This window comes from Micrasema longulum, unplaced genomic scaffold (genome assembly GCF_059751315.1).
Source record: "Micrasema longulum isolate JH-2025_06_02 unplaced genomic scaffold, ASM5975131v1 h1tg000986l, whole genome shotgun sequence".
Taxonomy (NCBI): Eukaryota; Metazoa; Arthropoda; class Insecta; order Trichoptera; family Brachycentridae; genus Micrasema; species Micrasema longulum.
The window spans coordinates 318703-346506 of record NW_028278175.1 but is presented as its reverse complement, the minus strand read 5'-3'; the positions used below and the strand labels follow the sequence as shown (position 1 = coordinate 346506).

The 27804-nt window shown below is 31.2% G+C and overlaps 4 protein-coding genes across 5 annotated transcripts in view; 2 read left to right on the top strand and 2 right to left on the bottom strand.

The window, feature by feature from the left end:
* The window catches only part of LOC148277753 (uncharacterized), an 81162-nt gene extending 77421 nt beyond the window's left edge, over positions 1–3741 (bottom strand). Inside the window, exons 1-6 of the mRNA XM_088232447.1 lie at positions 3477–3741; positions 3303–3383; positions 3093–3218; positions 2875–3007; positions 1113–1212; positions 955–1026 (exon numbers count right to left, since the gene is read on the bottom strand). Of these exons, the coding sequence (XP_088088573.1) occupies positions 955–1026; positions 1113–1212; positions 2875–3007; positions 3093–3218; positions 3303–3383; positions 3477–3603 (639 nt within the window). The 5' untranslated portion in view covers positions 3604–3741. The remainder of the gene's footprint in view (positions 1–954; positions 1027–1112; positions 1213–2874; positions 3008–3092; positions 3219–3302; positions 3384–3476) is intronic.
* Positions 3742–4727: 986 nt separating this feature from the next.
* LOC148277752 (uncharacterized) lies at positions 4728–9824 on the top strand. Its single transcript, XM_088232440.1, has 4 exons — positions 4728–5003; positions 5311–5596; positions 8207–8776; positions 9186–9824. Exons 1-4 carry the CDS (start codon positions 4996–4998, stop codon positions 9483–9485), a joined length of 1164 nt encoding a protein of 387 aa, XP_088088566.1. The 5' UTR covers positions 4728–4995; the 3' UTR covers positions 9486–9824.
* Positions 9825–12063: 2239 nt separating this feature from the next.
* geminin (geminin DNA replication inhibitor) lies at positions 12064–16998 on the bottom strand. 2 transcript variants are annotated; one of them, XM_088232442.1, is made up of 5 exons: positions 16787–16998; positions 16560–16681; positions 14102–14257; positions 13038–13164; positions 12064–12481 (listed from the first exon to the last, which is right to left on the bottom strand). In XM_088232442.1, exons 1-5 carry the CDS (start codon positions 16823–16825, stop codon positions 12383–12385), a joined length of 543 nt encoding a protein of 180 aa, XP_088088568.1. In that variant the 5' UTR covers positions 16826–16998; the 3' UTR covers positions 12064–12382. The 2 variants fall into 2 exon arrangements, with proteins under 2 accessions (XP_088088568.1, XP_088088567.1); XM_088232441.1 differs by having other exon boundaries at positions 16754–16986.
* A 4161-nt stretch (positions 16999–21159) lies between these two features.
* Positions 21160–27804, top strand: part of LOC148277750 (uncharacterized) — a 56039-nt gene continuing 49394 nt past the window's right edge. Inside the window, exons 1-2 of the mRNA XM_088232446.1 lie at positions 21160–21231; positions 21613–21823. Of these exons, the coding sequence (XP_088088572.1) occupies positions 21160–21231; positions 21613–21823 (283 nt within the window). The remainder of the gene's footprint in view (positions 21232–21612; positions 21824–27804) is intronic.

Genomic DNA, 27804 nt, shown 5'->3' with positions numbered 1-27804 from the left:
TTACCACGCTACCTTTAAAAATGTTTTTATCCCGAAATAGTTTCACATATGGCGAACATTTTTTTTTTTAATCGGTAGACTTTCCATCGAATTCGATCGGTAGATTGCTCCCAAAATCGGTAGAGCTTGTCCACCACATACCGCACACCGCATCTGAGAACATAAGTCTCCTAGGCGGTGCTCACATACATAGAAAAATTGGTCGTTGCCGAACGAGCTCTCTATTATATGGTAGCCAAAGCATCTTTGTTCTTAAAGAAGGTAATCCAGAAGTACATAATATGCACTTCATTGGATTGAGAAAAGCGGGAGGTGAATTCTTCACGACAGTGGGATCAAATTGATTGGACATGATCAATTCGCCGAAATGTTTTTTTTTTTAAAAAGCCTTGATATTTCGGAAGCCACCGAATCTGTTTATCTGACAGGACCTATGACAGGGCCACGGATAGTAGCAAGAAGCTCCATTCGGTAATTATAGAGGGGGAAAGGGACAAGACATTCGCAGCAGTACGAAGGAGACCCCAAAATCGGTAAAGTTGGCAACGCTGATTCTGTGGGACTTTGTCATCCACACTATTTTAACCTCAGAGTAATAATTTTCTAGAGAAGCCCTTAAGCTCTACTCTTCCAAATTTTTGGTTTGGTTTTAGTTTGGTTTTTAGTTTAACAACAAACGTGTAATGAACGTGTTTGCGCTTGCAATTATCAACCCAAGTATCGACGGCTCGTTGTATTGCTGTAGTCTGTAGCTAACTTCGTGGTCAATAACCGCATTATGGTTTTTCTCCGTATGGGCTCAAGTTTAAAAAAATATTTATTTGTATTCATTTATTTTTTGACAAGTGATTTTAGGAATTTCATGTACATTACAGACAATCGAAATACGTTGATTTGGCGTACCATTGCTGTGCTCTATGCACCACTTAGTTTCAGAAAATAGATAAGTATAACCTGTATAGTTTTCATTCTACTGACAACAGCTTCTAGAACTGGACCGCGAACATCTTCATTTAATAGATGAACCTGCAAAAAACATTAATTTCTTTAAATAGTAATTTCAATCAAAGGTCTATTTAAAGAATTATTAATTGTATAAATTCAATCTTTACCTCGTCTATTATAAACAGTTTTACCATCTGAACCACCCGTTTATGGTCTTTCCACCTTCTTGTTAGTGAATCCCATTTTTCTGGGGTTGTCATGATGATCCTGAAACATATTCGTTTAAATTATTCAAAAACAACCTCAACTTATCGAATAACGATAATTTAAAGAGGAAGTACAGTGTATTTTTTTATTTGTTAATAAGACTTTAAACAATCCCAAAATTATTTTTTTTATATATCCTATTATCAGCGCAATAATTTGTAAAAGTTTCGTATTTCTGAAGTAACTCCGCGTGTGAGGTCAGAGGTTCTCTTCCGCTTATTCTCTGTCAGTTCTGTCGATTGATACGTTTACGGTAAGCAAACCCGATACCTTTCTCAGTGCTCTTATCATTGGTTGATTCATATGAACCACCGAAGTCGTTCAAAGTAGTTCGTTTGTGGCTTAGTTTAATAGTCTATTAACATTTTTTTTTTTTAAATCACTGAAATTCCTCATTGTAGCGTTGTTGTGTGCTGTGATCAATGACGCATATAAGGAAGGGGTTTAGGTTTCCTTCATCGAAAATGTTATAACTTTAAATTTTACATATAGAGTTTAGAAATGTAAATAATTAGTAAATAATTTGATGATAATTAGATATAAGGACATTAATATAATATTATGTTTGTATTATTTTAAAACTAGATAAAAAATCAGAGAAAAGTAGTTTACAATAGATATAACGAATCTTTTTGAAACCCTTAAGCTAGGGTTTCCTAGGACAGCGGTGCCCGTATCGTAACGGCCGTACTGAACGGTGATGTGGTTGACAGCCGTCGTAACGGAGACTGGTTTCCGAGGAAAACGGCGTTATCAACACCATTTAACACCCTTTTCATAAGAAACTATTCTCTAGTCACCGTTACGACGGCTGTCCACTGCATCACCGTTCACTACGGCCGTTAAAATACGGGCACCGCTGTCCTAGAAAACCCTAGCTTTACCTAGCTATTATGATTTTTTACCTTTACTAATTGACATATCATTATTAATATGTCAATGGCTTTACTTTAATCATATGAGATACTCGAAAAACAAAGCTGGCCAAAATTTATAACGGGTGAATGGGAACACCAGATTCCCATGGAGCCATTCTTCATTTCTCTAAAACACCCCCCATGTGGAAGCTATAAATACGTCAGTGGTTGTGACAGCTTTCCGGTTTCCGGGTAGCCATTTCCTTCAACGTTGAGTGTATTTTGACAGCTCGGGGGTTCTACTTTAAAATGGGTGCACCACTCACGACAACTTGTGACGTCACGGGCGGAAGAATTTCCAAATTATAAAACTTCTTAAAATCTTCTAAAGCGATGATAATACGATAGGTACAATTAAAAAGAAAAAAAATTGTCTTAGTTTGATATTTTATTAACAAATAAATAAAACAAACCACTGATCTTCCTCATTCAGTCAGGTGAACCTCACCCGCATCAATTAAGGGTTTTAAAAAAATCAACAGTTGGAAAAATCGAACAAAAATGGAAGTTAAAACATGAGCAGAATGTTACACAATCTGTAAAATTATTCATTAAACAATCCAACGCCACGTTGTAAACCTTGTAAATGCCTATGCTGCCTTATTTCCTTCTCAAAAAGGTTTTTCTCTCTGTTGCAATAAATTTCAATCTCGATTATAAAATCCAGCCATGCCTACAAACTTTTGGACATACCTACTCAAAATATTGTTGTTTACCTAAATATATAAGTTTTAATAAAACTTACTTGTAATACTTTAAATGATTAAAGTCCAGCGAATTAGTATCTCCAGTAACTTCTATACATGGCAATCCCAAATGAGAGAATTTTCCATACCAATCTTGTAATCGTTCGGTACATAGAGCCTTCACAGGAGCCACTAAAAACAACATCAAAAATGTTTTTTTTTACAAATAATCTACTATTCGTAATTAACTGTGACGTAATAAGTGGCTAATACTTACTATAAACTATTTTAAAGTCCCCCTTATATTTCAATTCCTTTATCTTTGTCAGTAATCGCACTATCGCTAATTCTAAAATAACTGTTTTACCAGAACCTGTCGGAGCCGAGACAACTATGGACTTATCTAAAAATACAATATATTACAATGGTAAACTAAACGTTAGTAAAAAGTTATTATTGCGGTAAGCATAGCAATTTGTTAAGTTACCTGTATACAAAACATCATCTAGAATTTTGCTTTGAATTTTATTGAAATATGGATACTGAAAAACGTGGCGATATTTTGGATCTGAAAACTTTTATGGTTAAAGAAAACTTTGGAAAATGTGATAATAAATTTTTAAAAATGCAGCAATATTTGTAAAAATAAAAAAAAGGATACGGATCTCTTCAATGGACCTCAGTTCTGCTGAAATTCGCAAACTTTTAACATTGTTTGATTCACAAAATGGGTTATTTTGAGAATCTATTATTTCTTCCAAAGACATAGGTTCTGATTGTGAACTCATTTTATGTATTTAAAAAAAGTTAAGATGGCATAATTTTATGAATTATTGTAAAAACACACTTGAACTATATTGTTGAGGTACTTTAATTAACTTTTAATTATTACCAATCATAGTGCAGAAAAACTTGAAAATTATTCACTGAAAGTAAAATAAACCAGAACACTAGAAATTGAAAATTGGTAGCCGATAAAATAATTATTGCCATCAATAAAATATATTAATGTTGCCACTATGAAAACAATATTTCACCTGCTTAGCAAAAGGGCCATTGAAAAATAAATAGTTTTAAAGTGTAACTCCAATTATACGGATTAAAGAGGGCTAGATGTTATCGCATAAAAACAAAATTAAACAAATCAAACAAAATGTAAGTTTAATATGTGCCTGTGTTTATAAATTTAGTGTTTTTATTTAATATTTTTTGGTGTTATATTTTCTCAATTTTTTAAAAATTGTTTAGTTTTTTATTAATTCTATTATTATTTTGTTTTTCATTTTTTGTTTCTTTTTTATGTTATTTTGTAAACTTGCCAAACACAAGAGCCAGACTCTTTTTTGGCAAGTTCAACCTTACGTGTCCCATTTTTATGCTGAATGTAGTTAATTGTAAAAAAAAAAAATACTTTGACGAAGAAACGCTCCAGCCGCAAGTGCCTTTTACTATTTGTTATTTTAAGATCTCTTTTTTTATGTCCTTATAATGACCCAGATATACAGATATATAGAAGAATGCCCGGATATTTGGAAATCCAGGTGACTGGAGTTTTACTGAATTATAAACAGAAAATAAATATTACAACTAATAAACAGGAAACCCTACTAACTTATTATGAAAGGAATTTATTTAGAAGGCAGCATTTCAACGGTTTAGAACACCAAATGGTAATAGTTCTACATTATCTCTGATCAAATGCATTTTTTTGGATTTTGTTGAATTACAATTAAAAACGCCAAGTTAAAAATGTTTTTTGACAAACGTATTGTAAAAACTAAAAAAAATCTATGTTGCTCTTTATCTAGAGAAAAGTATTGATTTGAAGGATAAAAAACGGTTGATTTATGTAATAACAAAACTAACACCAATTGTGTTTTACTGTTACGCCACGTATTTTCCCATAGACAACAAAATAAGGAAAAATCATATCAATTTGACAGTTCGTATGACCTTGAAACTTTGTTAGAAACTTAAACTTGCTAAATAAACTGCAATTTGTGTTTAGAAAAGTGCGTCATGTATGCACAAAGGATACATTTGTTTCCGATTTCAATTAATTTACGTTAATCTGAAATATTGAATGTTATTTCAGTTTAGCATAGCCGGAGTAAAATTAATATGAAATTGAATTGAATTAAGTAATATAATGTTTTTAATACTGATCTCATAATTTGAAAATGAACAGGTAAAGTTTATATTAAATGTACTATTTCTGAACCATGCAAACATAGTTTTTTTTAAACATCTACCAGTGATTCATTTATTGGACGGTGAAATGTTTGTAGCTTCTTAATTTTCCCATATAAGTTACAAACAGATTTGACACCTGTTGTTACTGTACTGAAAACTGGATTAATGGTTAATCTTGAAGCATGTACTGTTGTAATATTTCATTAAAATCTATACAATATTCACCAACAAACACAAATATTTAATAAAACATTCTTAATGGAAATCAAACGTTCGTTGGTATTTTTTTTTATGGTTTTCAGCACAACACTTATTGACGAGGATGCTTTGAAGATTGTAGAAGATATAATATATGAAAGGAAAAGGTTGAGGGACCATGAATTTACCGGCTTGTGTGAGAAAAGTGAACGAGTGCATGCTAGCTACATTTTCTATCGGGACAATATAGAAGTAGATCCAATATCACAATTATGCTCAGAAATATATGTCATGTTAGTAAGGAGAATCGGGGCAACACGACAAGAAGGACAAACTCCCGGGTGGAAGGAACTGGGTTGTCAATTAGGTCTGCTTGCAGAGGAAATATATGTAAGTTGAAGTTTAAAATTATATGTAGCATAACCGAATAATCCACTTAATATCAAAAGTATTATACACTTTGTAGTAAAAATAATTTTGCAATGACTCCTACATCATACACAAGATAATATTACTTATGCTGGTTTTACATGGTGTATTTGTGTTAATTATTTTGTGCGTTATGCTAGTATGTAAATTTTAATTAATTTACAAACTAAAAAATAAATAAATAATCATTCTCTTTCCGCACCTAATGGTCCACAGGGCACTGCATTGGTACACCAATCGCAGTGTACTATGATCATTTTTGTTACATAAAGGTAAGATGATCAGTCCTACGCTTCAGGTAACAGTCCAGGGACTATGAAATATTCTAATGTAAAAACATCTTTTCAAATAAATATTTCATGTCAACTATGTCGGGAATAGAACCCGAGATCTCTTGCATGGTAGACAAACACGCTGACCGCTACACCATGAGGCTGACGGGATAAGATTCAAACTAAAATATTATGTCTTTCTATTTGAATCAAGTATGGAACTACTATTTGCGAATGATAATATTATTTTTTTTGCTAATAATAGTAATGTACATATTTGTATAGTTTCTTTGACAATATGTCGATTCAACATTTATCAAAAATCTGAATACAAATCTTTGATTTCAACACATTTTATAAGGTTGACACCGATGACGTGCTGAACGAGGTTGAGTTATTTTGAAATTTGCTTGTAACTTTTTTTATTTTATTTTTAATGTCAATGAGGAAGTTTTTCAGTCAGTGGTTTTAAAAAAAAAAAATCTTAATAGACTATCGAACTAAGATTTTTTAAACTTTTGTAATTTTGAAATTAATCCGCCCGTGACGTCAGGAGTTGTATTGATATTTTAAAGTAGAACTCCATAGCTGTTAAAATACACTAAATGTTTAAAAAAATGGCCACCCTAAAAGCGTAATTCTATCACAACACAACAACGCTATAATTGATTGGTTATTGTTCATTTGAACCTGTAACGTTTCAATGTAGTTCATTTTTATTAAATTTTTCGTACGTTTCGGAGAAACTTCGCCATACAATTAATGCTCTAATCTCTGCGTGTAAGAAAACATTTTTCATATCCTAGTTCCTGTAGCACTGAACTTCCTCATTACTTAATGTGTATTTTCAATGGAAAAAATCTTCAATTTTAGTTAGTAAATGTAGGCATACAAAAATAAAATAAAATATACGGAGCCTAGTGGCGCTGAAAACAATGACGCACTGCAAATTCCTGCTCACAATTTTCAGTAATAAAAGAACTATATGTGAAATGGTGGTACTATTTATTGCACTATCTAATATGGCCGTTATACATAAATATTTTAAAGAGGCCTGATTTTTGCAAACTGTATGTATGAAATATTCTAATATGATGATTACATCATATTAGAATATTTCAAGAGTGCAAGCTCTAAAGCTTTTGCAATGTTTTAACATTGAAAATGTCTACATTTTCCAGCCAGTTATATTCAGCGGACTCATCTTTACAAGAATAATGATTTATTGTTAATACAAACGCAGATCTATTTAAAAATAATCTCTTATGCGTTTCACTTTCACTTTTCAAGAGTTTTCTACAAACATTTGAAATATTGTGTAGTACAAATAGATTGTTTAACTCTTGCGATTTGAGTTTTGATAGCACAGAATTTTAATGAATTCCTAGTTTATGATGAAGACTTAAGTTTTCACTGTTTTTTCGTGAAAGTTAATGCTTTATTTTTAATAATTAGTAAAAAACATGTCATTGCATGTTTTGTCTGTCATTAGCGACTACTTTTTTCCATCTTTTTGGCAGCATATAAATACTACCTCGAAGAATAATTAATCTTTTGAGGTTATTTACAAATCGAGCAATTTTTTGGCATCTTCGTAAGAATGGAAGTAAACCCCAGCAAAACTATGAGTCATTGATCGGAACAAGTAATCGCACGGACCGATGTCCAGTGAATACGGCGGGGTGGGGTAGGACTTTCCATTTAAGCGTTTCCAAGTATGTTTTGACTGTACTTGCTATATGTGGCTGAGTGTTGTCATGCTGCAAAATGACTTTGTCGTGTCTCTCCTTTTATTGCGGTCATTTTTCCTTAAATACTCAGTTCACATGCATTAATTCTAGTCGATAACGATCTCCGTGATAGTTTTATTGGGTTTAAGGAGCACATAATACGCTACACCCGCTGATCATGGTGCAGAGCAAATATGATGATGATGATGATGTTTGGTGATGTTCTAACAGAGTATGGTCACCGTAAGTCTCTACAAGAATTCTTTGTGCTTCATCTGCAGATTTTTTTTGAAAAAAGTAATGCAGTAAAATTCCCCGCAATACTTTTTTTGGCATGAAATTCGACATGTTTAACGCTGAAAAAAAATGTTATTTGTGCTTTGGCGGAGTAACATATACTGTGATTTCAAGCCCAAAGGTGGAGCTTAACATTGAAGTTGGCTCAAGCTTTCTGAGATAACACTATCTGTCGGGAAACAGTCAGAACGTGTTCAAGTCCCTATATATGTTTTTTTGATTTGGTCATTTAAGTTACATTAAGTAACATAAGACTTTTTTTTAAATTTCAGTACATCGACAATAGTAAAAGAAGTTGTCCTACAGATATGGTTCTACGTGTATTTACTCAAAGTGAAGATGCTACTTTTGGAAAAGTTCTTAAAGCTTTATTAACCCTAGGAAGATCAGATGCGATTGAAGGTATTTTCGAACCACTAAATAAGCTTATAGGAGATCTTTCATATAAAAACAAACAAGAACAAGATCAAGGATATTATTCAAACACTTCTAAAGAAAGAGGACTGGATATTATCAAGCCGAGATTTGTAATAAATGATGTACCCGAAGTTCTTCAGTGGAATAGAAAGAAAACAATCATTGAAAAAAGCAAGGACAATGATTCTCCCAATGAAGAAAATTGTTTTCAGAAAAATGATTTTCATGAAAATAATGACTTAGTGAGTGGACCCTCTGTATTGTTAACCTACTCTGAGGATGCAGTAAACATTGCGCAAGATGTATTTCATAAAATAAGCAATTTCGACAATGGTACCGCCAAGATAAATGTGATCTGCTTGGAAAATATAAAGTCCAAAGTTTTAACAAATCCTGAACAATATATTAGAAACTATTTTGAAGAGGTAATTATTATTTATTGCTTAAAAAATGCCACTTATATTATTAAATTAAAAAATATTACAATAACTAGATTGTGAAAAATTAAAAGGTGTTATCTTAAATGTTGATGTATATTTTATTTTCTGCTGTAAATTATTGCATATTTTAAAACTCTTGTATGTTAAATTCTAAGATCTTGTTTTTCTCGTCATGCAGTTCTTTTATCTCTTTTTAAATTTTAATGAATTGGGTTCATTTATATCGTTTACGCAATATAATCTGAGGTCGAAATTAACCCTTACAATTCCTAAATATTAAATTACATAAATTCCTGATTAAATATTGAATGAATTTTTTTTCATTTTAATTTTTTTTATTTATCAAAGAATAATTAAACTCTATAATATTATTAATAATATCACTGTTTTTCAGGTTGATTATGTAATACCGATTATTACTGAGAAGTATATTGATGTCATAAAATCGCCTTCGAATGCATTTGGGAGTAGTTTGGAAAATGTTGACTGCAAACATGTCAGGTTTATTTACACATTGATGTCAACGCATTTTATAAATGGAACAGGTTGCATGAATATGAAAATACGAGCTGTGTTGTCTCAAAATGTAAACAAAAAAGTCTTAAATCAGCTGTGCATGTACCCATTATTATCTGTTTGGACATGGGAAAGTGAGTTGGAAAAACTCCTAACGGCTCTATTCTTAAATAAATAAATACATTTACAGATATTTTTTGCCATGTATAATTATTTGGTGCTCTTTTTATTATATACAAATGTACATTTTCTTATATGTATATTGCATACTGCCAGATCTGCTAAATATTCTAATTTTTATTGACATTCAATAATGTACTTTGTACTTTTATTGGTACATTACTCCTATGATATATGTATGAAGTTATTGTTTTTTTTATAGTTAGAAGGTCCAGGGATTGTAATTATTTTATAAAATAATATTTGTTGAATTGACTATCAAACAATATTTAAAAAATTATTGTTATTACATTAGTGTTACATACATACATTTCTGTCAATACATAGTAGAGATCGACATTTCGTTTTTTTTATAAAAATGGCAATAACAGTTACCGTTTCACAAATTATGCTGTAAAAATGTTAAAAAAATAACAGTTTAGTGCAGAGGACGTCTCCCCCCCCCTAAAAATTTCTCAATTTAAGTCTATAAAATATTTTTTTTGGCATCCCATTTCCCTTTTTGCATTAAATATTATGTTAAGAATAATTTAAATATTATAAAATTTTTCCGTTGCTCAATTTTTGATAATTAAGAAGCGAAAAATTACTAATTTCCTAAAACGTTTTTTAATTTTTAAAATTATTTTTTAATGAACGAGTATTTTATAGGATCCTCATTTTATGGAATAACATTAATATTTTTTAGCTTAAAACTTTTATTAAATGCAAATAGAGACCTTTAAATTCACTAAAATTTTTCATTTTTACCTATAATTAAGTTTCGATTCGGATTATAAGCATATTATAAGTACTTAATTATTAATTTAACATTTCTAATAAATTATCCACATTAAAATATTAATATATACAAGAAATTTTCAGCGCCAATTATTTGATGCACGTATACGGCAGGCTTTTTTACTTACATTGTTTATGCTAAGCGTACACTAAAATTGAGCCACATAGTAAATTTGGCATTCCTTTTATACAAATGGGAGAGTTGGCGTTGAAAAGAAATTGTGCGTAGTGCCTCATTACTGTATGTGAATTCCGACAATATTGTATGGAGTTGGGATGAATGGCGCAAAATTGTAAAAAATATTACCCTAGTCATATTTTTAAACAGTTTCTTTTAAATGGTGAAGAAAGCCCACAGTTTATTTAAAATGGTAAAGTTTTCCCGTTCTTATAAAATGTCTTAAATATTACAACGGGTTAATATTTATTTATGATTTATTAAGTTAGTTCATAACATTTGACACTTATGACACTTTTTTAGTTTAATAATGCTTCTTTGTTGTGGAAACACCTTCAGTTTTTGGTGTTATTTGTATAACAGTAACGACTAACGACTTTGTGCTGTTTAAAATTTCGAATATTTTAAGAAACAGAAAAAGGATGCACAAGGTCATGGGACTGCGCGGGTGTGGGGCGGATTGAATATGAGTCAGGGAGATTTTATGCGTATATGTGTATGTTTTCCTTCTTTGGGAGATAACAATACGAATATGTAGGAATTTTGGATAAAGATTTGGAGTTAGGGCAAAGCGCAGTACGGAGTGCGGCAGGGCGTTGAATTGTTCGCGCTAAGCGAAATTTTTTTCAATGTCAATCGTACTTATATCCAATACAGGAAATCTTTAAAAAATCTAGGAGTATATTTGCATGAACATTTATGCTGGCGAGTTCATACCAATGAATTAAGTTGCTAAATATTGTTCAGTCTACGCTCACATAGAAAGTTGCAAAAATTCTTATCCATTAATACCAAATGCTCACTGGTACAAGCATTACTACTACCCATTCTAGGTTACGCTGATGTTTCCATGACTGATTTAAGCTGTGAACTACGAACGACCTCAGAAAACATGCATTAGATTTTGGTCTATGACCACATATCTGATTATTGTAGGTAACTAAAATTGGCTCAAAATTAGACAGCGGAGAGACTATTACTCCCTCTCACTTCTGTTCACTGTACTTCATAGTCCTAACGCTCCTATATGCCTCTATGAAAATTTCCAATGCTTATCAGTTCACAGTTTACCTCTTCGTTCTAATTCTCAAACCACCCTTTTCATTCCCACCCACAATTCCTCTTTCTTCTCTAACTCATATAATGTCAATGCAGCTTGACTGTAGAATCATCTCCCATCCAATATCAAAGATATCTCTATAGTATCTCTATTTAAATCAGGTCTAAAGAAATATCTCCTTTCTCTTGCTTAATCTATCCTTTCATCTTGCTCTTTTCCCATTGAGAACTAGTATTTATTTAAGGTAATTTGTATACAAATATTATTTCTATTTTTGTATATCTTTAGTTTTTTTTAATGCCTATTTTCTATTGGAAACGTTTTGAAATTTAAATAATAGAAATAACGCTTGTATTTTATTGGTTGGCTGGTTGTAAGAAATTGGCATTTGGCAATGAGCCCGCCAATGTACAATTGAAATTATGTACAAAAAGTTAAATAAATAAAACCAAAATAAAAGTTTTTATTAGTCTATTGAGGGGCCATAAGCGTAATACATTCTCCGTTTCTGTGCCAGGAGAACTGGGCATACAAACAGAGAGATAGAATAAAACACCATTATGACTTACTTTTTTTATTGAAACATTTAGTACTTAATATATAACAATTATGATTTGTCCTTAGGCTTAGTGCTTTACCGAGGATAGTAGTTTTAATACAATTATATGCATTAAAGATAATGATTTGTGTAATGGAAAAAAGCAAATTAAGTTCAACTGTAAATCATCACTTAAAAATCATAAAGTACAAAAAAACCATATAGGTAAAGTAGGTGAAATAATGTATATTACTAAATTTGAATTATAATGGTAGAACACATTGCAGTCTAATTATTGCATTAAGCAAGATAACTTATTCTATGTATAATAAAGAAGTCTTATGAATTGTTGGTTGTATCTGATGCATCTTCAGTGACACTTAAAGAGCTAGCTTCTCTCATGTCGATTCCAGATTCTTCTTGGTCGCCAATCATTTCCTAGAAATAAAATAAAGAAACTGGTGAGGACTTGCCATACAGTCATGCTGGGAATCACATTTTTAAAACGTGAGATGATAACCATTTTATAATTTAAAAAAATATGTGAGTTAAATTTAATTCCATACATTCACTTATACATAACTGCTGTTGTTCGGGCATTATCTACTAGAATTGGAATGAGGAAGTTCAGTGCTACGGGAAATTGGACATAGAAACGATTTCTTATGTGGTAAAAATTCAAGCATTTCATTGAATGGTGAAGTTTCTTCAAAATGTATAAAAAATTAATAAAAATGAGCTACTTTGAAACGTCACAAGTTCTAGTGAACAAAAATAAAAAAAATATAGCATTGTTATGTGTTTAGATAGATTTCCAATTACAAAATTACAAAACTTGACATAATCCAAAGTGATTTTTAATTTAATTAATGGAATATAAAATGTTTGTATGAAAAATACTTGTAATGATGTGTGGTTATATACTTGCTATCTTAAAAGTATGTAAGAATGGCAAAAAGTATTGGAGTAATTTAGAGTTAAAAAGAAAACATACCGTCAGAACCTCGACCATACTTTTAGTTTCCTCCAGCATCTGTTTGCAGAGAATATTTTCTTCTTCAAGCTTTTCTATTTTATCATGAAGTTCTTTATTCTCCTGTAGAGCTTCAGTGAGCGCCACACTACAAAATATTATAAAACATTCACCATTTAACAAAATTCTTTGGTTTTCATTCTATATTTATAATAAAACTTGTTTAAATTTATCAGAATTTATTTCAGAGCTATAGATTCAACATGCAGTAGTGCACAGTAAAAAATATTTGTATGACTTGCCCGCATATTCTTGTGAGCAGGGTAATTTTGAAATGCATATGTCAATTTTTAAAAGATGCATTTTCAAAGGTGGTTTAAAGTTAGGATTGTTTTAGGAGAAGAAATGAACTTTAATTCAAAAGTAATAAATAATAATTCCACGCAATGAAAGAGAACATAATGTTAGCCAACTTATTACTACTAATGCGTTATTATTAAAACTTGTAGGATGTTTACAGCAATATTAGTTACCTACATATTTTTATTTTTTCACGTATGCAATTTACATACATGAAAGTTATATAAAATATGAGTATATAAACAACATAAATTAAAAAAAAAAAAACAATATAAAGAAATAAAAGATAGGAACACTGTTAAGAAGTATAGTTGGTATAAAAATAAAAGATGAGTGTATAAACAACATAAATTTTTAAAAAAATACAATATAAAGTAATAAAATATAGAACTGTGTTTAGAAGTTAAGTTTGTTTTTAAAAAGATATAGATAAATAAATAGACCCATCACAATAGATAATAAGACCCAACACAGGTCGCAGTAACACCAGGAGCTTATTTAGCACTGACTCCCATCATTATGAATAGATGTGACAGAATCCCACCCACTCATTTATTAGTTTTAATTTAAATATTTAAGCTCATTGAGGAAAAAGTATTTAACACGAGAACTAAAAGAAGTATGTAGTTTTAAAAACTTCTTTTAGGTCTCGTGATAAAAATGCTTGGATATGATTTGTGTGATTTTGTTGTTATAAAATAATAATTAAAAGGATATAATCTTACCCCCGTCTTTCAGCAAGAACTTGCCAATAATTTTCTGATGGTCCGGCGTCACTAATCAAATCTTCAATCTTGATTTTATCATCAGCTCCTGTCTGGATGCTCTTTTCCTTATTATGCAACTTCTTTCTTTTTAAATCCACACGATCCTTGATTTCACTGAAAGTATAATATAGTAAATTTGTGATGTAGGTACCTAATGCATTTATTTAAATAGTTGTAAAAATGACACATTTACTTAAATATAAACAACAAACTAGTAAAATCATGAAATACAAACACAAAATATACCATAAATAGTTAGCTTTTCGATGAGTTTTTTTTTAACAACTTTTAATACAATGCACGTTGGTGGGCTCATCCTTTGACCGATCTAAAACAGACTGGTGTAAGTTAATCAAGGTTTGCACTTAGTGATTCATCTTTTAGTGAGCAGGTGGAGTTTAGATAAAGAAGTTTGGAAAAAGGCATAGAGAAGATCTAGGTAAAAAAAAAAGAAATAATACAATGGAAAATTAGGGTTTTAAGGAGAGATAGTAATATTTCAGGTGTTTCCTGAAGTTTATTAAAGAATGTGCATTTTTCACATGAAATGTAGTTCATTCCAGAGTCTGTTGAGTCTACTCAATATATGAATATTTATTTTAAATAAAAACCATGACTACACCATAAAAGGATACAACAAACCCGCTTGGTCTGGAGGAGGCTCTCTTTGATTTCTTTTGGCATTAGATTAAACATTTCCTTAATGGTACAGATTATTCCAAATTTACATTCTTGATTTTGGTAGCAATTTAATCATGAGATAAAATATCCATTAAGACAGTTAAAGACTAAGTATTTAAAAATAGTCCTCTAATGACAATTTAAAAAAATGATTGTTCGGTGGTTTTTTTAATTTGTCAATAGACTATTAAATTAAGCCAATTTTTTGTAAAAACTTTTATATGATGATGCTATGCTATGATTTTCCAAAGTTTTGTATTTCTGAAATTACTCCGCATGTGACATCAGAGGTTTTCTTCCACTTATTCTCAGTCAGTACTGCCGATTGGTCCATTCACGGTAAGTAAACCGGATATCTTTCACAGCTCTCATATCATTGGTTGATTTATATGAACTAGTGACGTCGTTCACAATAGTCCGTTTTTATTAAAATATTTGTAATTTTTTTTCATACATTTTCAAGAAACTTTGCCATGCAATTTAATGCTTTAATTTAATGTAGTTATGCAGAAAGCAGCCAGTCCACAATTTTTTGAAAAAAAAGTTGTTTTAATCACCTTCTAAAAATGGTATCAATCACAAAAACGGTATTTCTCAAATTGCAGAAAACACCCACAGCACTAGAAAATCTTAACGAATTTAAGAATCATTAAAACTGGTCAAATACATAATTGAATTCTTGTTTGTAATGTAAAAAAAAACTAATATATTCCTTGGTTATCATTTGTTAAAGTCAAAAACATTCCAACTGTTGTTGAGATTTGTTTATTCACTCTTTTTCAGAAAGGTGCTATTATCTCAGTTTCACTTTTCTATGGCTGTCTGCTTTCTGCATAACTACGTTAAATTTTTACTACCTGCAAGAAAACATTTTTGTAACCAATTTTCCATAGGGCTGAAGTAACTCATTGAGAGGAATTAGGAGGTCAGAGATTAGAAACTAGCTCTACGATAACTTGTTTCCCATTTTCTAGCATGGTTCTTTACACGGATCCGAAATTAAATATCTTTTTGGGTAAATCATAAAAATGTAAATATATTTTTTTTAAATGCACTGCTGCCCATTATAAGTCAATTTTTATTAATATTATGGTAGAAGGATTGCATTTTCATAATTTCATGTTTTGCTCACAAAAATAATTCACCGTGGTAAAATCTTGACTCAAAATAAATACATATTCACAATACAAGGATCATTTTTTAAGATAGTTACTAGATATTAGATAATTTGAAGATGGAAGTCCGATCTAAGTTGAAATATTTGTTTTCAGTGACATAAACACAGTGCAATTTAATCTGACAGGATGTCGGAACCAAGAAATAATTAAAAACATTAATTTATTGACGTCTCTTTTTTAAAATGGGTTTTGCAGTATTATTGACCTTGCTTATAATGTACAAGTTTTATATTTCACAAGTGGATTTTGTTTCCTAGCTATCTATGTCTAAGAAGTGTAGGGAAATGGAGGGCATTTTGGCTGTGGACCTATTGAGGAACTTCCCCGCATTCGCTTAATGAATAGAAAACCACAAATAACTCATTGAAGAGAAGTCAGACTATTGATGGACATCAGTGGGCCTTTCTATTATGATTAACAGTAAAAAAAAATGGTTTTGCAAATCAAAGAATATTAATCATCAGAGTTTTAGGTGAATGTCGTGCAGGTGAATTCATAATATTTATTAGAGAAGATCATGAATCACGCAGAAAAAATGTATTTGATGCTGAACTTACATGTTAACTTCTTTGATTAATTCTTTGCCAACAGTTTTAGCTGTTCGGCCAGTTAAATTTTCTTTATCTGTCGCCACATGTTGCAACGTCTTCAAACTTTTACGAGCCGTTTGCATGTTTTCCTAAAACATTATTGGTTAATTAGAATATAAAATAAATAGTTTTGGGCAAATACATAACCAAAATGCAATTACTTGCTGATCGGTAGAACTCGAATGGTTTATTACTTTTTTTGAAGCTTCACTTTGGATTTTATCTTTTGACATTGTTTAAAACTTTTGCTAAAGAAAAAGTAAAGAATGGAACAATAATTTTATGCATCCATAACAAACTTTGACAGTTACAAAACGATCACGCAGGTTTCCCGCTCTAAAACAATACAATGGCCGCTCGCCGACAGCGCTCATCGCTGATGTCGTGTGCTTACAGTTGGTGAAACTGTTTAGGGCTGCCATTATATAACAATATTAAAAAAATATAAAAAAGAGGGGTACTAAGTACAACGAGAAATATATTATGCCCACACGGATATAAATTATTAGTATCTGTAAAAATATTACGTTTGAAAACTAGAACTGTTTTTTTTTACCAATTTGAAAAAAAATCTAAATTAGGAAGATGGTTTTTACCTTAAAAATGTTTTTAAAACTTTTCTGAATGTTGATGTATAGTTGGCTGAGACAATGAATAAATTTCAAGTCAGGTTAATTCAAATCAATTCACTATCATTATTGTAACTGACATCAGTACGGCAAGTAGTCTTTTTAGGGACCCCCACCTCACTTAATTATGTGTTTAGAGTAAGGGATCTTGGTACGTGTTAAAAAATGCGCTAGCCCTCCTATAAAGACTAGTATTTGTTACTTACGGGGTGGCGTTTAAAAAAAACTTGTTGTTTCATTAAAATCCTTAACATTTATTTATGGTTTCCTTGATCGTTCCGCCCTAAAAAACAAAAAAAAACATCTCCACTTTAAAAAAAATAGAATCTGTAAAGTTTATCAAAAATACATCCCCGTAGTATATTGGATAAAAAGCTTTTTTTACGCATAATAGTTCCGGGTTGTATTCCAGTAAAAAAACTCTATCCATATATCCGAAAATCGGTTTAAAGGCCGTTGGTTTTTCTATCGGTTTGGCTGAAACTAAAAAGCAATGTTGTTTTTCAATACCAGAATATGATAATCCCCTCTCTTGTAAGCAAGTTAGTGTTGGTTTTTTTTGTGTCAACTGAACCTATGGTAGGTCCGACCTTGTTCCTACTCTTTTGTAATAACTACAAAAAATAATGAAAATTAATAAATATACATATTTTAAAAAGCAGTTTTCTAAACTGTCACCACGCATCACCACGCATTTATCAATAATGATCAAGATACGCTGAGGTTGCCGAATCTACAAGTAAACAAAGAATTAACAAAGATATTAAAAATCGCAAAATATTTTTTTACACCTAAAGAAAAAAAAACAACATTAGTGCTTGTCTAAGTAAATAATTGACCATAGACAATGTACAACAGGATTAGTATTTAAGTTGTTTTATGTTGGCTGCCATTTTTTCACTCCCGTTCGGCGGCTGCGTTTGAAATTAATCATTCAAAAGTTGACATTGAAACTTTTATCAAACTTTTGGAATGGAAAGGTTTTACATAAATAATACAGAAGGAAGGAGGGGTATTTAGCATTCCATTGATACGAATAATAGTTTGTTTTCCTAAATTTGTTTTACTTACATAAATATGTAAATGTATTATTATTGCAGCGCCATATCCACAAATACATCCGAGAGGCTCTGGCCATGTTTTTCAAGCAATCCCAGGGAGGTTAATATATCAATATAGTATCACAATCGTATTATATGACTATTTTTTATGAAATATTTAGCGTCCGTCTGCAAAATCAGTAAGGTTCAGGAAAGTTTTTGATTTTAATCAATTACACATTGTTAAAAAGTTTAAGGACGTCATTAAAAAAAACAAACTGTTTTTATGGAATATTAACGAAACAACTGTAAACATTAAAAGTCGTATAATGGTTTATTTGAACGACTGTTTAAGGTTTCCTAATATCCATGGAGTGGAAAACACGCGATATGCAAACCAATATCAAGGCTTGTATGACGTGGCGCCTGTGAATCAACAATATCACTACAACATGAATAATAATCAGAATTTACACGATTCAGATGTAGGAACATCTGATGTTTTTTACGGAGGTTCATCTGTTTCTTATTCAATGGGACATGCAGAAAATGCGGAGGTTGGTGTGATATTCAAAAATAAAAAATGTAATACTTGTAGATTTACCCATTTTTATACCACATGTTCTAGATGAAGTAGTTCCTATTTTTTTAAATTATAAGTACTAACTCTAAATACTAACAAACAGTGAAAGTACATTCCTACACATACCCGAAACCGTTTTAAAGACTACGGGTCTTTCTATCGGTTTCTCTCATAAAAAAGCAATGCTTTTAGTCAATAAACGAGTTACTCTTTTAAAATTTGCAACTTGATATACCGCAATTTTACTCTTTTACTTTTACTGCCCCATTCAACGTGCGTTTAGCAAATTATATGGAGGGCCTTTGTCGGATATTATCATTCATCGTCATGACCATATTGCAATCACGAATGGTAGCAAAAACTATATTTACTTGTATCATAATAGTCCATTACAGTAATTAAAAATGGTAGATTAGATTTTTATTATAATTATTTCAAAATTTATGAACTCCGACGCCCTTCATAATATACGTAACCAAAAAATGTAGCACATCTTATTTGTAGGTTATGAAATATCAATGTAATCAAGTCACAGTGAAACTATTGTTACTAGGTAGGCATTACGTTTGACAATTTTGACATCAAGGGTCCATTTAATGGAAAAGGACGGAACAAAATATTAGTTCAGTTCATACCCAGAAACATTGGACAATACGTAAAACTCAATTTATCCATTGATGTAAATAACTAGAGTAAGCACGAGCGTTCGAAATATGTTCCGTCAACCTGCGGCCAATTGGCATATATTTGATAGAATGGACTTTAGTCTGTTGCGAGCATTCCCCGCTTACTTTTGTCTTCGCAATTACTAAGATGCCTATATGAACGTTAAGATACTGCACAAATCGATCTGGAAAAGTGATGGTACAACCTTTCGCCGGTAAGTTATGTTCTTATCTTAATCAATACTTGTTTATAATAGCTATTTTAATGTCAAAAAACGTCTTATTTATGTTACAAGTACTTAAATCTCCTATATCTGTCCCGCTCACTTAGTCGGGCGTATAGTGTAACGATAAACAAAGGTGACGAGTATGCGGAAGATAGCAGCAAACTGAATATAAATAACAGTAGACCGATGTAAACAGCCCGTGATTTTTACTGAACTACGTGTTTTGCTTGCCAAAGTCAACGTGATATGACGTGACGACACTCGCTCCCTTCGCTGGTCATTCCCTTTCTTTTGGGGACGACTTTTTAGCTCGGGTTTGTATGGAGTGTTATTTCTTTAAATTATATATCAATGAATTTATCATACATTTTGCACATTCTCTCAAAGACAAGAATTTCGCAAGTATCTGTCTCTTTATTATGAGGCACCTTTAAGAATCTCTCAACTTAAGAGCGTACAAACTGGGTAAATAATTAGAAATTTCCACTGTTTTTAACTAAGCCGGTGTTCTACATAGTTAAAAACTTATTTCGGTTATAGGTAGCTGTTTTTTTAGATTTATAAAAGCACTCGTAAATTCACAAACACGCTAAGTCATTGTGAGATTTTATATTGTTATTTATTGATACATTTTATTCAGATAATTTTGTTTCGTGTGATAAAACCTTAAAATAATAACCTAATAGAGTCGCCCATATGGAGGAAAACCATTCTATGATTATTGACGACGAACATAGTTACAAATTACAGCAATATAAAAGACTAGGTACTTGCGTTGAGAATTTATTGCGAGCGTAAACCGAAACCGTACATTACACGTTTGTTGTTTAACTGAAAACCAAACAAATTTTTTTGAACGCTTTTGTTCTAGATAATTATTACTCTGAGGGTAAAACCAATAAGCATTACAATTATTGCACATAAATGTGAAATTTCCTGAGCATTGTTTGTCATCAATTTTAAAACAAATGGCTGTTATAATTTGTTCCTTGTAGAAGGTTCCTAAAAATCTCTAACATTTATTATCATAATTTCCCTTGATACACCAAGTGATGTTTAGGACACTGTATTGGTGCAACAAATGCAGCGTATATCATATGCAAATTTTGTGAAGTAGTTGTGTGTTTTTCGCTTGTAGGCAGAAAGAGGAATACAGTTATGTATGCGAAAATAGAACCAGAATTCCGGACGTTTTTGATTCAATGGCTATTGGTTAGTAAGGTAAGAATTCTGAAAAAGGAAGTCGAGTGTAGATAAATTCATTGTGCAAGAGTTTAAAACAGTATAATGAGTTACCTAAATAAATCGAAAACCTCGAAATATTTAAAATTAATTTTGATATAAAATGAAATGTCAACTAACTAACTTAATAATGCAAAAATAAATAAGTCTCAAATTGTAATGGTTGGCGCATTTGCCTGTCATGTTGTCCAGCCAGCTGGGAAGACACAAATCTTTATTAACACTGCCTCTTTGCCTCGATGGACTCCTCAAGGTAATGATTGCGACGCTTGACCTACATACGGAAGGTTCCGGGTTCGATTCCCGGTGAGAACACAAACACTAAAAATGTGATTTTTTCAAGGTCTTTGATGTAATTCACCACTGTAATTGGGCCTCCTGGCCTGTTTTGGTACAAAAAAAAAACAGTTAGTTAATATATGTGCCAAGGTGATTTTACGCTGCAATATTTCATTGCTCCTATACTGGCACTTGAAGTTTAATACTGATCATCCTTCTTTCACAAAACAAATGATCGAGATATGATGCATTCGGAGTACTAATGCAATGCTCTGTGCAGCATCTGGTGCGGACAGGTAAATTATGATGATGGTAAGTTGCGTTTTGTGGAAATTAAAATTTATACACATTCTAGGATTGGAACGCAGTCCACAATACGCACGCAGTGCATGAACAAGATTTCGCAAAAATCTCTCGTATGGGAAATGCGAGGATCGAAACACCACCATCAACTCTCGTGAGTCGTAGTCAGGACGAGAAACGATCAACTCCTCTTTCTGTAGATCAACACGTCACCGCGGGGATTATTCCAGTGCCGGCTGCGGAAACAGCAAGTAATAATATCCGTAAGTACCATTTACATAATTACCTAATTTTATTTGAAACCGGGTTACATTTTTTTTTGCACCACAACAGGCCAGGAGGCCTAATTACAATGGTGAATTACATCACAGAGCACCCAGGCTTGAGAAAAATCACATTTTAATTTTTATGTTCTCACCGGGAATCGAACCCGGAACCTTCCGTGCGTGAGTCAAGCGTCTTGACCACTACACCACTGAGGCGTTGTGGTTGGGTATCATGGACAGATCAGAGGTCCGAGGCTCGAACCGCGCTCTACCACAACTTGATTACCATTTTCAAATAGTGAGTTATTTACAACTCGTTGATAATGGCCTCAAAAATTCAAATATTTGGGTAAATAATAAGAATGCAAATATTTATTTTTTCTTTTAAAAAAAAATAAAATTTTAAACTACGTAATTTAATTACGTTTTGTCTAATTATTATATAGATGAAGAAATGAAATGAAGATTTTTTTGCAACATGACGGTTTTGATGAATCAGATATTTTAGATAATTATTTAAATACTTAAGCTGGTAAATATTTGTTTACATTATATTTGTATATTTTTATGCGGTGTTCTGTGTCCGAGCGCATAAAGAATACAATTTTGTATGTGAAAAAGAACCGGAACCCTGGGCGAGTGGTTTCGACTACATGGGTTCTCTCAGATAAAAATCCTGATAATGAAATCGAGTGGAGATAAATCCGCCTTATAGTATAGTGGTTGGCGCGTTTGCCTACTATGCTTGAGGTCCTGGGTTCGGTTTCTGCCAGGGGGGACATGAAATATTGGGTTTAAAGGTAGTTTTACACTGAAATATTTTATTGTTCCTGGACGGGAATCTGAAGAGTAAAACTGATCACCTTCCCTTTATGTAACAAAACTGATCGAGACTCTCTGCAATTTGAGCAATGCGGTGCCTTACGCACCACTGAATGATATAAAAATGATGAATGATGATGATGACTTCATATTACTTTAAACTGGAATATGATAGTGTAGTCATTTTTGTAGAGTTTACAACGTGTCGTTAGCTGGTTTAAGTAATAATTTTACACACTGCGGAATATTCGCCATTCTGCCTATGTCTGAACATGATATATTTTGTAGATAAGTTCGATTCTTTCTTAAAAAGGTTCTTTATTTTTGCTGAAATTTTTATAAAGTGAAAGCGCTGAAATACTTAATGACATAGATTTTATCGAATTATTTCTCCTTCTAGCGCTATAAAATACTATTGAATTTTAAGGCTTTTTAGAATAATTATTGTTTTCAACAAAAGTTCAAATCTGTTGAAATGTCTGTCAATCTTCATAAACCTTCTAAAGGCTTGAATAAAGTACTTGTCTGTAGATTTTCACAAGAAAACTATTATAGGTAGGTACTTTAACTACCTACTTCCACTTGTTTGATGCAATTTGGTTCTACCGGCTTTGTATGATATTCAGTATTCAGGTACCTATCTTAACTTTACAGGTAAAATATTGGACGCTATTTGGTCCATAATTGGACGTATATATGTAGAAAAGATCCAACTGTCAAATTACAGTTTGGAGATATTTGAGGAATTATAAGATCACATTAATATAAAATTACAGATAACTACTTGATTTGAAAAATGATTTGTTAATGATGGAAATAGTATTTTTCTTGTCAATGGTGTTTCATTTGTTCAAAATTAACATTTTATTTATGAGTTATATGCCTATTTATGGAGCTGGATCATTTTTGCTTAAACAGATTTTAAGAGTTTTAAATGCAAAAAAAGTTCAAACTACATTTTGTAAAATTTGGCTACTGGGTTTGTACAAAGAAAAATCGGAAAATTTATTCAAAAACCCTCTAAAATAATAAATAGTATTAATCAATATTGTAAAACTCTATAATAAATTAACTAGTAGGTAATAGGTAGTCATGTTATTATTTATTTTGCATAAAAATGTCTGCCTTAATACAAGTTGTACCTAGTTAGGCAGATTAGACAAAATCCAGAAAAATCTATAACCTCAGTATATATGTAGAAATTGTATTTTTTTGTTAATAAACCACGATTTTCATTATTTTTATTATTATATTTGATTTATTATGAATAATTAGTTAATAGACACGTCATTAAATCCATAAAATAGGCTATTTTTTTCTTTATTTGTCTGCCTATGCAGGCATACAAATGTATTTGAAATTAATTATCTTATATCATCATCATTCAATTTACACACCTAATTGAGCATAGGGCTCTGCATTGGTACACCTATCGTATCGTATCCAGGGATAATTTAGAATTATAAGCAAATCTGATGACTTTTGTTACATGAAGGTAAGATAATCAGTTTTATGTAATTATATGAAGTACACGGAATATTTGCGTTTGCGCTATTCCTGATGCAAACATTTTTTTTACATATCTTTTATACGAAAACATTTTTCAACTACATTAAGACCAAATATCATTGGACTCTTTGTGCAAAATGTAAAATTCTAGTATTGCATTATGGACCGTGTTTTAAAATCGAATTACTACGTAAGTGTTTGTCTAACCGGATGGATTTTTTTTGTTTAAATATAAATGAGATATTCTCTATCGATTTTTACAATAAATTCAAAAAAGGTCCAAAGTGAGTTGGATCTTTTCTGCATATATACGTCCAATTAATAATTTATATTTTCCGCCGTTATTAAAATCAAAAGAGCGGAAATTTTATGCGCACGTTTAACAATATGGTTCTCAATTATGCCTTTTTTACGCTCCTTGTTTTACTAAATTTTGTACACTTGTTTTTTTTAGTGTAAAATATTGCAGGTTAATCAAACTTTATATGACTTTCATAATTATAATACTTAGACTTTCATGATACCTTCTCAAATAAATCTCCATCTCTGTTAAAGTATAGGTTTTTGAAGGTAAAGTACTTTCAGGAAGTCGATTATTTGATTATATCTTCAAAAAAATTAAAAAGGGAAAAAAGTCAAAATTTCAATTTATGAAAATGAAGTTTTTAAAAGATTTATTACTAATTTCTTGGGTTCAGGTGGTTAATTTCCGGAATGCGTCAATCCTATCGTTTGATTACTTCAACGATAAAGGATTATTGATTGGAATTGGAATTTGGTCGCTAGTGACCACAGTATGGAATTATGAGTTATTAGTTTGAACTAAAAATAATAAGTTTGAAGTAAATAAAAGAGAAATATCAAGGTTATTTTAAAATGAATAACTAAGCATTCCATTAAAATTACCGGTAAGTCAAAAAAATTGGAAATGAAAAGTTGTTGCTGCTTTTAATTTATTTTCAGTTATTTTTGTTGTATAAAATTATTTTTATTTGAAAAAAATATTCCGTCGTTTTTAACCCTAAGAAGGTAAAATCTAGGTACTTGTTTTTTGCGCAGTGTAGTTAGTAATATGGATTACTAGGTCGATTCCCTTCAAATTCAAGACGGATGTTTAAAAAAGTTGTTTATGAAAAAGTATAAAATATAATTTCATATTCATCAGGCTTTTCATAACCCAAATACCCGGATTGCTTTGTTTTTTACGTAGTGTATAATTATTATTTTTGTAACAATTAGGAAGTTCAGTGTTTTTAATATATTTTTATTTGTTACTAGACTATTAAACCGAGCCAAACTTTTTTTTGCATGTTTATCTATCTATCTTCTATCTATATATATAAAAATTATTCGCCGTGTCGTGTGGCTTGACAGATTTACGTGCAGTTTTTTGCAAAATTTCCTAATTCATGTCATCACGGCGGCCTCCGTGGTGTAGTGGTCATGACGCTTGACTCATGCACGGAAGGTTCCGGGCTCGATTCCCGGTGAGAACACAAAAATTAAAATGTGAGTTTTCTCAAGCCTGGGTGCTCTGTGATGTAATTCACCACTGTAATTAGGCTACCTGGCCTGTTGTGGTGCAAAAAAAAATCAAAGTTTACAAACAATAACATCTTTAATATGTTGAGTGGAAAAAATTTAGAAGCATATATGTGTTTTCATCGATTTTCTAGCGATGCATTCGACTGAAATGCATTTATTTAAACATTTGGTTCTTTTTGCATATTGATAAAGTTTGAATTCGAACGTTTACAAACAACACTTATTTTCAATTGGTACTGAATTGATGAATTTCCTAATAATTTTTTAATTTCTTCATATAAACTGATTTTTAATGGATTTTGAGCAATGCTTAAATAATTTTAACCGTTTTTTGATACATTTTCGAAAAACGGATTCTTACACAAAATACACCACCGTCGAGCGAAGAATTTGACATTTGCAAAAAAAAAAAAATTTTATGTTTTGGAATTCAACCATAAACAAGTACCAAGGTACCTATTTAAATGCAATATTTGAATACGATTAATTTTCAGTTTTGGAATGCAACCATACACAAGTATCTAGGTACCTACTTAGCAATGAAAAGTATTTTTCCTTTTATCTGGAGAGTTTGCACGCTTTTACTACACAATCAGGCATTTTTCTTTTCAGTAGTAATTTTTGCACGAATTTGATTTGAGCACGACGAGGCCTCTTAGCCAATCACACGAGGAGATAAAACGAAAAACTAACCCTTATTACCAATAAATAAATAGCTCAAAAAGTTCTAAATAAACAACGTGTGTAATTAATGACGAAAAAATGTTTGTGTAGCCAGTTAATATCAGGCAACCCAACTTTCGAGCAGAACAACATCTGTCGGGTCCGATAGTATATTATAAACATGTTTTTTTTTTTATATATATTTTTTTCAGTCAATGTTACTGAAAAATAATTATAACATAGGATAATCGAAATGGAAACGTCTGTTACATTAGCATTCTGCTCCCATGCTCCCAGAACCTTGATTCCAAACAGTGTTTCACTAATTAGCTGATTATTTTTGAACATTTGATCTTTTCCCTAGCTTTAATCTGAGGCCTGCTATATACGGTGTCGCGGTTGCCCACCCCAGTGAGGAAGTCTATCAGAAGCGAAAGCTTCTATAAGGCTCTATAAACATTGATGTAGTACGCTTTCATATCCGTAGCACTTAAATTCAATTATTTATTTATTTGTTTTTACATAAACGGCATAAATTGCCTTTAAAATGTACATGAAACATAAATATTAACATTAAAAATGTATTTATATTCATATAATAAATAAATATAAATACATAATAAAAATTGTAAATAATATAATAATAAAATAAATGAATAAATACACACAAGTAACCAAATATATTTTAAAAATAAATACATAAATATGAAAATGCAAAAAAAAAACATTTTCAAATACAGAGAAAAGTTTAAAAATTATATTGCGAGAAAAAAAAAATCTTACTCGTTATATAACAATCAAGTCCAGAACCAAATATAACAGCATTTTCCTCATGCGCATAACCATATCTGTGGAGCCTAGGGATAGGCGAGTGCATGTGAAAGTTGGTACTAGAACTTGCAGAACATTCCAACAAGTCATGATAGACTAAATTCCAAAAAGAAGGTATTCTATTACCATTGGTAACAATTACTGAGAATGACAATAAGGAGTAGGAAATAGGAATTTAATAAAAATGAACAATTATTACAATTGCTAAAAAGTATAACGGTGTATCATCTGCCATTTATTCATTATAAAATAAAACAAACAAACAATAAATAAAAGAAAAATAATAATATTTCATCTATTTTACATAATAAGGTCTAAAAACAGTTGAAAATAATACAAAACAAACAAAAATCAACTAACCAAAAAAACAGAGAAGATAGAACGCCATATTACTCTGTCTTTACATACAGATCTCACTTCCTCTACATTTATACATCTTCTCATTAAAGCGCTCCGATTATTCCGACTTTGGGCCTGTCCATCTTCAAATATTTTTTGGATTGGGTCATGCAATGTCTTTCTCGATTTGCGCATCCATCAATATTCGCATCCTAAAAATAAAATTTATAATCGAAAATAATACAAAACACGTAATTATGAAAAATTGA